The sequence below is a fragment of the Formica exsecta genome, unplaced genomic scaffold (genome assembly GCF_003651465.1).
Source record: "Formica exsecta isolate Colony F162 unplaced genomic scaffold, ASM365146v1 scaffold1462, whole genome shotgun sequence".
In the NCBI taxonomy this organism is placed as follows: domain Eukaryota; kingdom Metazoa; phylum Arthropoda; class Insecta; order Hymenoptera; family Formicidae; genus Formica; species Formica exsecta.
Genome location: NW_021848792.1, coordinates 4156 through 17755, shown reverse-complemented (window position 1 = coordinate 17755; position 13600 = coordinate 4156). Strand labels below are relative to the sequence as shown.

Sequence of the window (13600 nt, the reverse complement as noted above, 5' to 3'; positions counted from 1 at the left end):
TTCAAGTGTAATTTTTATAAGTTTATAAGAGTAATATTGCAAAGTACAAACTATTGTAAGAAATGTTGAAAGCGAATAGCATATGTAGATTTTATCATCGAATATGAGTGCAAGATATTATGACTATTAAGCATAGAAAATATTGTAATCAACAGTCTTGATTTTTATTAATTTGAAATGCTAGTAAATGTACTTATCTGAAAGGAAATAATAACAGTATCAGTTTCATTAATAGTATGAATCACAGTATCAGTCTCATTGTTAATACATATATTTATATACATATAACAATGAGATTGATACTGTTATTATTTCTTTTAAGATTGTAATTTCTTTTAGGATAATGATAGAGAAATATACAAAATGTTTAAATTAATATATTTCAAGAACTGTGATACTCATGCTGCGATTCACTTTTAATACTATATTTTGATGATGCTGATACTGTTATTATTTCTTTTAAGATTGTAATTTCTTTTAAGATAATGATAGAGAAATATACAAAATGTTTAATTTAATGTATTTCAAGTGTAATTTTCATAAGTTTATAAGAGTAATATTGCAGAGTACAAACTATTGTAAGAAACGTTGAAAGCGAATAGCATATGTAGATTTTATCATCGAATATGAGTGCAAGATATTATGACTATTAAGCATAGAAAATATTGTAATCAACAGTCTTGATTTTTATTAATTTGAAATGCTAATAAATGTACTTATCTGAAAGGAAATAATAACAGTATCAGTTTCATTAATAGTATGAATCACAGTATCAGTCTCATTGTTAATACATATATTTATATACATATCATATAACAATGAGATTGATACTGTTATTATTTCTTTTAAGATAATGATAGAGAAATATACAAAATGTTTAAATTAATATATTTCAAGAACTGTGATACTCATGCTGCGATTCACTTTTAATACTATATTTTGATGATACCGATACTGCTATTATTTCTTTTAAGATTGTAATTTCTTTTAGGATAATGATAGAGAAATATACAAAATGTTTAATTTAATATATTTCAAGAACAATGATACTCACGCTGCGATTCACTATTAATACTATATTTTGATGATACTGATACTATTAATATTTCTTTTAAGATTGTAATTTTTTTTTTAAATAATAATAGAAAAACATACAAAATATTTAAATTAATATATTTCAAGAACAATGATACTCACGCTGCGCTTCACTATTAATACTATATTTTGATGATACTGATACTGTTATTATTTCTTTTAAGATAATGATAGAGAAATATACAAAATGTTTAATTTAATGTATTTCAAGTGTAATTTTCATAAGTTTATAAGAGTAATATTGCAGAGTACAAACTATTGTAAGAAACGTTGAAAGCGAATAGCATATGTAGATTTTATCATCGAATATGAGTGCAAGATATTATGACTATTAAGCATAGAAAATATTGTAATCAACAGTCTTGATTTTTATTAATTTGAAATGCTAGTAAATGTACTTATCTGAAAGGAAATAATAACAGTATCAGTTTCATTAATAGTATGAATCACAGTATCAGTCTCATTGTTAATACATATATTTATATACATATAACAATGAGATTGATACTGTTATTATTTCTTTTAAGATTGTAATTTCTTTTAGGATAATGATAGAGAAATATACAAAATGTTTAAATTAATATATTTCAAGAACTGTGATACTCATGCTGCGATTCACTTTTAATACTATATTTTATTATTTCTTTTAAGATTGTAATTTCTTTTAAGATAATGATAGAGAAATATACAAAATGTTTAATTTAATGTATTTCAAGTGTAATTTTCATAAATTTATAAGAATGATATTGCAGAGTACAAACTATTCAATTCAACTAATTTATATTTGGAAAATGAAGTTACATTTATATTTCATTTTTCATAATATGTGTGCATAGTTTATTAAATCAATCTTTTAAAGAGTTATATATGCTATATGTGTCAAATTATCTGTATCGCAATACTTATAGCTTATACCAGCAGGATATTTTCATAAGAAATGTATATACGCATGTATAAGTAAAAATATTATGTAATTCAGCTTTTAATTCTATATTATAATTTTATATTATAATTCTATATGTAATACATGTTTTTGTACGTGACACATTACATTTCATTTCATTTTTATCGTTTGTAATGGACAATAAATAACACTATACAAACATGAAACCTGTTCTTTATAGCTGAACTAGCTGCATTAGTTAAGAGTTTATCCTTTTTATGCTTTGACAGCAAATGACTTATTTCCCAACAAGACCAAAAGTTAAATGGATGGGCGTTGATATTTTCATAACATATCAAAAGATTCTAATAGCGGAGACAATGATAATGAACTCCGCTTAAAAAAATCGTGTTTTGTTAATGAATTCTTTTCGAGTGCTTCATGACAGACCTGCTCTGCAAATTACTACAATGCATAGGATATGTCGTCTCTCAGTCTTTCTATATCTTCTTCTTCTTCTTCCTTTTTTATGGCCACATTTGATCCTAGTGGGATCGATACACTCCAGCCAACAACTGGTTGTAATATGAGTGAAAAATCAGTAGAAGGGGGAATAGCGTTATATATTTAGATTGGAGGATTTGAGGAAGGCATGGACAGCGTGAATGACCCCAGAGGAGGGGTTTTTAAGAATTTCTTGCGTCTTGAGTGCTGGAATTTTTCCGTATTTCCATAATTGAGATAAGAGCGTTGTCCTTGGTCCATTGAAGCGAGGGCAACCCCAAAAAACGTGGTCCACGTCTTGTCTCGGTGCGCCGCACGGACAAGAGGGATCTGCAACTAAATTGCATCGGTGTAGGCTGTGGTTAAGAGCGTAGTGATCAGATCTAATTCTGCAGCAAGTAACGATGCTCTCTCGGTTAAGTTTAAGCTTGTGGAACCAGGGTTTAAGGATGATTTCTTCGAATGAATTAAAGTACTTGGCTCCTTTTTGTCTAGCTTGAAATTTTAGAAATTTGCTTGAGTCTTCTATGTATTTCCTCCGAGGAATGGAGTAAAAGTCAGAGTGAGGAAGCTGTTTTGGGGACAACTGACCTTTGATGATGGCTTTTTTCGCCAGATAGTCTGCTGTTTCGTTTCCTAGAATGCCCATATGTGCCGGGATCCAAACGATGGTGATCTCAAAGCCGGCAGTTTTGATCTGATGTAGTTTTTGTTTAATGGCATAGATGATGTAGTTATATGAATGTGCTAGATTAATTGAGAGAAGAGCTTTGGTAACACTTTGGGAATCGGTGAAGATAACGGATCTGGGGGTGGAGTTAATTGAGATGTACTCTAATGTATGGAGTATAGCGAGTGCTTCAGCAGTAAAGATTGAAGAGAAGGAGTAGGACGCGAATAGTAGTTGCAAATGAGAAGAAGGAGAGTATATGGAGAAACCTATCTGGTCGTCTGAATCGTTCTTAGAACCGTCGGTAAAAAAGGATCTACTGGTCGATATCAGCTGGTTGTAAATATCAAAGAAGACAAGTTGAGGGATAGGCGCGTTTTTTATTTTCTCCACATCGAATGGGGTGGTGATAATGATTGTGGGAAAAGAGATAAGAGCCTCATAATCGATGGAGTATACGGCTGGGTAGTCGAATTTGGCTATATAGGGTTTCTTGGGTAGAAGGTTGCAGAAGGACCTGAACAGGAGAAATTTTTCGGTTGGGTTGACCTTCCGTGTCCTGCGTGAATACCAGAGAAGCGCGTAAAGCTTATCTATGAGCGGATGAGAGTCCAGAGAAAAGATCTTTAGAATATATTTAGAGGAAAGAAAATTAAATCTAAGCTTCAGGGGACCCTCCGGCCTCGGCAAGGAGGACGTTCGTCGGAGTGGTTCTTCTGAGGCCTAAGCAGTGGCGTATGGCACAAAATTGAATTTTTTCCAGGTTGTATATTGAGGAGAAATTATTGAACGGAAAGGTGAGACAGCCGTACTCCATAGAATCTCTGATTAAAGATTTGTAGATGTTCAAAAGAGAGCGGGGAGCTCCTCCCCACCATGTTCCTCTCAGCATGCTAAGAATATTAAGTAGTTTGGAGCAACGAGCAGAGAGAGCACGGATATGATCTTTTCCAGAGAGGCGGAAATCGAGGTGGATCCCTAAAAATTTGCAAAAAGGTGAGAATTCGATGACAAAGTTGCCCACGTTAATAGAGTATGCTAAGGGGTTAATGTGTTTTTTCGTGAATATGACCAGAGAGGATTTAGAAGGCGAAACCGAAAGACCTTTGGAAGCAAGGAATTTAACAGCTTTGTTGCACGATTTTTCCAATTCCAGGAGGGCACATTCGATTTTGTTAGAACTTACAAATATCGCAATGTCGTCCGCGAACTGGACAAGATCACATTCCTCCCCGATGTGTTTGTTGAGCTTGGCTACATAGATGTTAAAAAGAATGGGACTAAGAATGGAGCCCTGCTCCTTTCCTTTGTATGAGAAATAAACGTCCGAGAGCTCACCGTTAACGACGAATTGGAGTTTGCGAGAATGGATGAGGTTATAAACGGCAAACACAAACAGGACGTAAGAGAAATCGGACGAAATTTACCTGGAGTTGATTTGGGGATGAGGAACACTAGAGAGTGTTGCCAGAATTCCGGAAATTCCCCCGAAGAGAAAATTCCGTTTAGAATGGAAAGAAAGATTGGATAATATTCATCCGGTAGATTGGAAAGGATGGTATAGTCGATCTGATCAATACCTGGGGATGATTTCCTTTTTTTGAGAGAAGAAACAACATGGAGGATCTTCTCTAAGCGAAAGGGATTGTCGAATATATGGCAGGAGTACTCACGATCTCGCTCAAGACTAGAAGGAGGGAGCTTGTGGAGGCAAGACGGAGGGGAGATGATATTAATTAAGTTCTGGATTTCGTTGGAGACACCGAAATTGGTGGTGAGCGGAGCGCTGCAGACATTGAGAAATCTGTTTTTAAATCTTTTAATCATTTTCCATAATGCTGAGATGTTGGTAAAGGAGGTGATGGATTCGCTGAAGGCTCTCCATCCCTTTCGCTTAGATTGTCGGAGAGTTTTTTTAGTTGAGGCTTCTTGTTTTTTCAAGAAAAGATAGTTGAACCGTGAAGGATTGTTGCGAAATGTGCGCAGAGCTTGTTTCCTGAGTTCCACAGCCATATTACAATCCTCATTCCACCAGGGAGCTGGCGGGAATGATTGACGTGTATTATTTCCATTGTTTTTGTTCCTAGTGTGATGGTTAGCATAGGAAGGGTTGTTGGTCGACTTTCGTTCGGGAAGTAGAGAGATTATGACGTCTTTTAGAAAGTTGCAGAAAATGTTATATTTCTCGACGGGAGAAATGTGATCTGCCTCTAGGCTATGAGAGAGAACGGAAAGATGACTTAGAAATGAGGCAAAGAGTTTTTTATGATTAATTTTTGATGTCTGAAGCCTATGCGAGAAGAATGTACGAGTTTTGACTGGATAGCTGATTGTGATGATGGCGGGTATGTGATCACAGGAATGGAATTGAAATGTCTGTCCCAAATAGAGGAGTCGTGTCGTCCAGGATGTCTGTAGATGGAGATAATATATATGTGGTTGTTCATGGTCGGGATTCTCATCCCGACCGCTTCTAGTACACCGTCTAAGGTGAAGACAGAGTCAATTTTTTCAAAAGGAATTGTATCTTTTATGGCCAGCAGAACACCGCCAAATTTGTTCGAAGGTCCGTCGTGTCGTAATATGTGGTAGCCATTAAGAAAGAAGCCCTTGTCGGGTGTAAGCCAAGTTTCTGACAAAGCGAGGATGTCGTGTTGGTTCGTAATTTGAGTAAACATTTCCCTTTTATTTAAAATGCCAGGGCAGTTCCATTGAAGAAGTGAAAGATGGTTATTGAGAAGATTGTTGGTCATGACTGAGATTGGTACGGAGGCCTTGATTGCTATTAGTATCAAGGTCACGGAAAATTCGAATAACGGCGGGAAAATTCGAATAACGGGGGGATAAGTTCAGGTAGATTAATAGATGCAAATAATGACGACAATTGCGGTAGAAGAGGGGTGATAATGAGGAGAAGATCTTGTAAAGATGATATATTAGAATTAGTGTTTGATGGCATGGTCGCAGGCGGTGAAGGAGGAGAAGTCCGAGAAGGAGAGGGAGGAACAGAAAAGGAAACATAGGGGCGGGTTGGATTATGCGAGGAAGAGAGAGCGGACGCGTTCCTAGATTGAGCGACAGAGTGTGGTTTAAGATAAGGTAAAGAAAGAGATTTAATTTTTTATTCTCGCGTTAAGTTGGAATTAGTAGTAGTGAGCAATTTGGTACCGGGATCAGAGAATCTTTTAGCTGCTTGAGCATAGGAGGAGAAGGAGGAGGCATATGCGGGGGATGAAGGATGAGACGAATGGTGTCCTTGTGGAAGTTGAGCGGCGTGAAGAGGAGGGGAGAGAGGGGAATTCCTCGGAAGATGACGAATAGGTAGGAGGGGATTTGTTACCTTTGAAGATCTCTCTGGCATCCAACAGTAAAACGTTCCTGTAGGCAGCGAATTTTCTAATTTCCTTTTGGATGGTGAATTCTGGGCAAGTAGGCGAATCAGCTCTGTGACATCCTTGGCAATTCGCACACTTGGGAGGAGCCTCTGATAGCTGACAACTCTCCTTTGAGAAAATATGTCCTTTTTCTCCACAGTGTACACAGCGTGGTTGGCCCTTGCAGTTGATTTTTATATGACCGAATCTAAAACATTGGTTGCATCGTGAGACTTTTGAAATGTATGGTGAGACAGGATATCTAACATGGAACATCGTAACGTGTTTGGGGATCTTCTGGCCCTCAAAGGTAAGCAACACAGTGAGAGAAGGAGTGTAATTACTGGATGAGTTAACATGTTCTTGAGAATTGTTGACAAAGGGTCTTGAAATCCTACGATTCAGTCTGTTGACTGCCACCACTTTAATGGGGCTACTGATGATGTCAAGAATCATCTGATCCGTAAGATGTAAGGGTACGTCCTTGATAATAGCCTTCCGTGAGGTACGGAAAGGAGGAATAAAGGCTTCTAGGTTTTTGGCAGCAAGCCTCTGATCTTGTACTAGGGAGTTGGCTGCACTCCCGGATTTGAAGAAAACTAACACTTTGGACAGTCCTATTCTTTTGATCTCGAGAATATCTTGAATGTTAAGACCGCAGATGATTCTTCCTACGGAAATTGGATGGAGCGGGGCCCCCGGGTCCGACTTTCGTTGAACGTGGACGTCGAAGGGTCCGGCATTACCATCCGAATAACGATTGTTGCGAATATTATCTGTCAGTGTGATAACTGATCCGGTAACTGAGCCAGAGTGTGAGTGTGAGATAGTGTTAATGCTCTCGGATTCTGAGCATAGTGTTAACGCTCTCGTCCGATTTCGAGCGACAAGTCTTAACCGCAGGAGGATGTACCTCCTGTCCACCGGAACGCTTGCCACGATCTTTTTTGTTCGTAAAGGACGTCGAACGAGCTTCTGAGATCAACGAGCTAAGGGCAGCCTCAAATTGAGGGTCCTCGTTTTCTTTATCCATATCCGTATCCATTGTTAGAAAGGAATGTAATTGTAGTAGTAGTAGTTGTAATAGATGTATTACTCACTTATTTACTTACTTGCAGATTCCGAGTCAATCCCGCGTGGATCGGAGGATCCCTCCTCTGGGGGAGTAAGAAGTTTAAGGTGAAATCAGGAAGGATATAAGATGAGAGTAGAGAAGGAGCAAGGAAAGACGGAATTCTCTCGAGAAAGCTGAGAGAGTTTGACGGCAAAAGCCGCAGACAATGGCGAACAAAGGCGAACAAAGACGTCGTCACAGTCGCACTCGAAGATGTTGAAATAAGGGAACGGCAAGCTTCTGAACGCCGGATTTTCACTATTCCCGATGTGGCACTCGATAGTGAGGCGGTTCAGGACTGAATAAAGCACTCTAGAAAGTCTAAAAACAAGATAATTTGACAATTTCGCAGGAGGCACTCAAAAGTACGTCTAGACGCTAACTATGCCAAGATGGCGCTCTCCTTTCTATATCTGAAACAGACAAGATAATGTTAATAAATAGCATGTTAGTAAATATTTAGTTTACAGACCTTACCTCAAATTTTGATAAAAATACACTTATTCATTGCATTTTTGTACGAAATGAAATAATCTGGCAATTAAAACTGTCGCTTTTGCCCTATGAAGCAAAATATTGATCGTTAAAGTTAATGACTTTTTAAGTTAGGAAATCTGTTATACCGACGAAATATGGCCACATGTGCATGCGTTACTTGGGAAACTGTGCGGAATATGAAATGTAGTTTAAGAGTATTTAGGAATATAACTTATAATATAATAAAAAATGTAGAAGTAGTAAATATTTTAAGTAGGTTACGAAGGACAAAGTCCCTCGCCTCTACATAAAATATTTACTACTTCTACATTTTTTATACCGGAAATAAGTTGGCGCTGGAAGTTCATATTTTTTAATAATTTATAGCTCAAACGATGGCTCCTTAATTGCTCCGTCAGAATCCACAATTGCTCCCCTTTTAAAATTAGTAGTTTTCGAAATATTTACAAAAAACGTAAAATTTATCATTTTCACTCAAAAACATATTTCCAATAGTTTTTTGCAACTATATCCAGTATAAAACGATTGATCCTTAATTGCTCCATATTGCTCCATCATTATTTTCATGATTTATTGCATTTTTTATCGAAAATTAACAAATTAATAATTTTCCAAGCGACGCCGTCGCCACCTATCGGCCGCCTATCGGAACTATATGGCTCAGGAGCCAACGGCGAGAATATTCAAACATAATATAACATAAAACGATTGCTCCTTAATTGCTTCGCATTGCTCCATCATTATTTTCATGATTTATTGCATTTTTCATCGAAAATTAACAAATTAATAATTTCCCTAGCGACACCGTTGTCACCTATCGGCCGCCTATCGGAACTATATAGCTCAGAAGCCAACAGCGAGAATTTTCAAACATAATATAACATAAAACGATTGCTCCTTAATTGCTTCGCATTGCTCCATCATTATTTTCATGATTTATTGCATTTTTTATCGAAAATTAACAAATTAATAATTTCCCTAGCGACACCGTTGTCACCTATCGGCCGCCTATCGGAACTATATAGCTCAGAAGCCAACGGCGAGAATTTTCAAACATAATATAACATAAAACGATTGCTCCTTAATTGCTTCGCATTGCTCCATCATTATTTTCATGATTTATTGCATTTTTCATCGAAAATTAACAAATTAATAATTTCCCTAGCGACACCGTTGTCACCTATCGGCCGCCTATCGGAACTATATAGCTCAGAAGCCAACGGCGAGAATTTTCAAACATAATATAACATAAAACGATTGCTCCTTAATTGCTTCGCATTGCTCCATCATTATTTTCATGATTTATTGCATTTTTCATCGAAAATTAACAAATTAATAATTTCCCTAGCGACACCGTTGTCACCTATCGGCCGCCTATCGGAACTATATAGCTCAGAAGCCAACGGCGAGAATTTTCAAACATAATATAACATAAAACGATTGCTCCTTAATTGCTTCGCATTGCTCCATCATTATTTTCATGATTTATTGCATTTTTCATCGAAAATTAACAAATTAATAATTTCCCTAGCGACATACGCATTGAAGATTGATATTCAAGATTCAAGATTGAAATTTGACCAATCAGAACAAAGAAATTTTAATCCTTTTTGTTCTGATTAGTCAAATTCCAATCTTTAATCTTTATTTTTCAATCCATAGTCTTCAATCTTCGAATCTCAATCTTTAATGCGTAGTCTGATACGGGCTTAACGTGTTGAAACATGTTTGGTCCTATCTAAAGCCCGTATCAGACTACGCATTGAAGATTGAGATTGAAGATTGAAAACAATGGATTGAAAAATAAAGATTAAAGATTGGAATTTGACTAATTGGTATAAAAGAAACTAAAATTTCTTTGTCTTAATTGGTCAAATTTCAATCTTCAATCTTCGATCTCAATCTTCAATGCGTAGTCTGATACGGGCTTAAGACGATCTTAAATATGAAGCAATTAAGGAGCAATCGTTTTATGTTATATTATGTTTGAAAATTCTCGCCGTTGGCTTCTGAGCTATATAGTTCCGATAGGCGGCCGATAGGTGACAACGGTGTCGCTAGGGAAATTATTAATTTGTTAATTTTCGATGAAAAATGCAATAAATCATGAAAATAATGATGGAGCAATGCGAAGCAATTAAGGAGCAATCGTTTTATGTTATATTATGTTTGAAAATTCTCGCCGTTGGCTTCTGAGCTATATAGTTCCGATAGGCGGCCGATAGGTGGCGACGGCGTCGCTTGGAAAATTATTAATTTGTTAATTTTCGATAAAAAATGCAATAAATCATGAAAATAATGATGGAGCAATGCGAAGCAATTAAGGAGCAATCGTTTTATGTTATATTATGTTTGAAAATTCTCGCCGTTGGCTTCTGAGCTATATAGTTCCGATAGGCGGCCGATAGGTGGCGACGGCGTCGCTTGGAAAATTATTAATTTGTTAATTTTCGATAAAAAATGCAATAAATCATGAAAATAATGATGGAGCAATGCGAAGCAATTAAGGAGCAATCGTTTTATGTTATATTATGTTTGAAAATTCTCGCCGTTGGCTTCTGAGCTATATAGTTCCGATAGGCGGCCGATAGGTGGCGACGGCGTCGCTTGGAAAATTATTAATTTGTTAATTTTCGATAAAAAATGCAATAAATCATGAAAATAATGATGGAGCAATGCGAAGCAATTAAGGAGCAATCGTTTTATGTTATATTATGTTTGAAAATTCTCGCCGTTGGCTTCTGAGCTATATAGTTCCGATAGGCGGCCGATAGGTGGCGACGGCGTCGCTTGGAAAATTATTAATTTGTTAATTTTCGATAAAAAATGCAATAAATCATGAAAATAATGATGGAGCAATGCGAAGCAATTAAGGAGCAATCGTTTTATGTTATATTATGTTTGAAAATTCTCGCCGTTGGCTTCTGAGCTATATAGTTCCGATAGGCGGCCGATAGGTGGCGACGGCGTCGCTTGGAAAATTATTAATTTGTTAATTTTCGATAAAAAATGCAATAAATCATGAAAATAATGATGGAGCAATGCGAAGCAATTAAGGAGCAATCGTTTTATGTTATATTATGTTTGAAAATTCTCGCCGTTGGCTTCTGAGCTATATAGTTCCGATAGGCGGCCGATAGGTGGCGACGGCGTCGCTTGGAAAATTATTAATTTGTTAATTTTCGATAAAAAATGCAATAAATCATGAAAATAATGATGGAGCAATGCGAAGCAATTAAGGAGCAATCGTTTTATGTTATATTATGTTTGAAAATTCTCGCCGTTGGCTTCTGAGCTATATAGTTCCGATAGGCGGCCGATAGGTGACAACGGTGTCGCTAGGGAAATGATTAATTTGTTAATTTTCGTTAAAAAATGCAATAAATCATGAAAATAATGATGGAGCAATGCGAAGCAATTAAGGAGCAATCGTTTTATGTTATATTATGTTTGAAAATTCTCGCCGTTGGCTTCTGAGCTATATAGTTCCGATAGGCGGCCGATAGGTGGCGACGGCGTCGCTTGGAAAATTATTAATTTGTTAATTTTCGTTAAAAAATGCAATAAATCATGAAAATAATGATGGAGCAATGCGAAGCAATTAAGGAGCAATCGTTTTATGTTATATTATGTTTGAAAATTCTCGCCGTTGGCTTCTGAGCTATATAGTTCCGATAGGCGGCCGATAGGTGGCGACGGCGTCGCTTGGAAAATTATTAATTTGTTAATTTTCGATAAAAAATGCAATAAATCATGAAAATAATGATGGAGCAATGCGAAGCAATTAAGGAGCAATCGTTTTATGTTATATTATGTTTGAAAATTCTCGCCGTTGGCTTCTGAGCTATATAGTTCCGATAGGCGGCCGATAGGTGGCGACGGCGTCGCTTGGAAAATTATTAATTTGTTAATTTTCGATAAAAAATGCAATAAATCATGAAAATAATGATGGAGCAATGCGAAGCAATTAAGGAGCAATCGTTTTATACTGGATATAGTTGCAAAAAACTATTGGAAATATGTTTTTGAGTGAAAATGATAAATTTTACGTTTTTTGTAAATATTTCGAAAACTACTAATTTTAAAAGGGGAGCAATTGTGGATTCTGACGGAGCAATTAAGGAGCAATCGTTTGAGCTATAAATTATTAAAAAATATGAACTTCCAGCGCTAACTTATTTCCGGTAAAAAAATTTGCTGCACTACTGTAGGTAAGTAAATCTTTACATTGTCGGTAAAACATATCTCGTTGATCAAACAGGTAAAGATTTTTTACTATTTACTTTATCGATATAATCGTTACACTCTCAAACATTCCCATAACCCTATATTTTTAGAAAATTTAACAAATGCCTTACAAAAAATAGATAAGAATTTGATAAGATAAGTCTTATCAAATTGATAATCGAGTTGATATTAAATTTGGCATATATAATTAAGAAATTTTAAGAAATTTCAGTAGATAATCGATATCTAACATTGTCAGTTAGTTATTTTAACATTTCGACACATTCCGTCTCATTGCTGTGAATTTATTATAAAAGTACAATTGTTTATTAATTAATTAATTAATTAAATTTATTTACGAGAAAGAAAATCGTCTAGTACAACAGTTAACAAGATCTGACATCACTATTATATAGTTCAATTATATACATCACAATGGATAAAAATGATAAATTGCAAATATTGAAGAATGCTATAAAGAGTTATCCCGACTTTCCTGAGCCTGGAATCATTTTCCGGTAAGCCGATCTTAAAGAAAAAAAAAAAATAAAATTTTTTAAAGAATTACGAGATCGAGATCGATATATTATTAATTTGATGTCAATTTCCTTGTTTCACATTTATTGTATTATGTAAATCATTTATTTTCAGGGACATATTTGCTGTGTTCCACAATATCACAGCATTAAGGGCATTGAAGGATTTAATCATGGAGCATATTTTATTTCTTGAAATCGATTTAGTTGTAGGACTGGACTCACGTGGTTTTCTATTTGGTCCTATGATCTGTATGGAATTGGGCAAACCATTCTTGCCCATTAGAAAAAAAGGGAAACTTCCAGGCAAGGTCACTCAACAGAAATATGCATTAGAGTATGGTGAAGTATGTTCGAAAACACAATGTTGATTGTTTAAAAATAATTTTTTTCATATGTAATGTATATAAATCAATTTCTATTTTTTCAGGCCACATTTGAGTTGCAAACAGAGTTTATTAAGAAGGGAAGCAGAGTGCTTATTGTTGATGATTTGCTGGCAACTGGAGGTAAAATGAGAAATAGTTTTTAATTATGTGTTACTCAGAATATATAAATATTAAAAACGGATGAAATATATATATTATTTAAAGGTACCATGGCTGCTGCCGTGCAATTAATAAAATCAACAGGAGCTGATATAATTGAATGCTTAGTGATAATGGAAGTGATTTCATTAAAAGGCCGAGATAAAATTGG

The 13600-nt window shown here is 35.6% G+C and overlaps 2 protein-coding genes across 2 annotated transcripts; one reads left to right on the top strand and one right to left on the bottom strand.

Annotated features, from left to right (window-relative positions):
• Window positions 1–1759: 1759 nt before the first annotated feature.
• On the bottom strand, window positions 1760–7571 carry LOC115246299. Its single transcript, XM_029825015.1, has 3 exons — window positions 7415–7571; window positions 6493–7329; window positions 1760–3229 (listed from the first exon to the last, which is right to left on the bottom strand). The coding sequence occupies exons 1-3, from the start codon at window positions 7569–7571 to the stop codon at window positions 2598–2600; spliced, it is 1626 nt and encodes a 541-aa protein (XP_029680875.1). The 3' UTR covers window positions 1760–2597.
• A 4537-nt stretch (window positions 7572–12108) lies between these two features.
• LOC115246302 (adenine phosphoribosyltransferase-like) lies at window positions 12109–13595 on the top strand (the record flags this gene model as incomplete). Its single annotated transcript, XM_029825016.1, has 4 exons — window positions 12109–12883; window positions 13017–13248; window positions 13332–13410; window positions 13495–13595. Coding segments are annotated over exons 1-4 (495 nt in total), but the record flags the coding sequence as incomplete, so codon positions are not given.
• Between the last annotated feature and the right edge of the window lie 5 nt (window positions 13596–13600).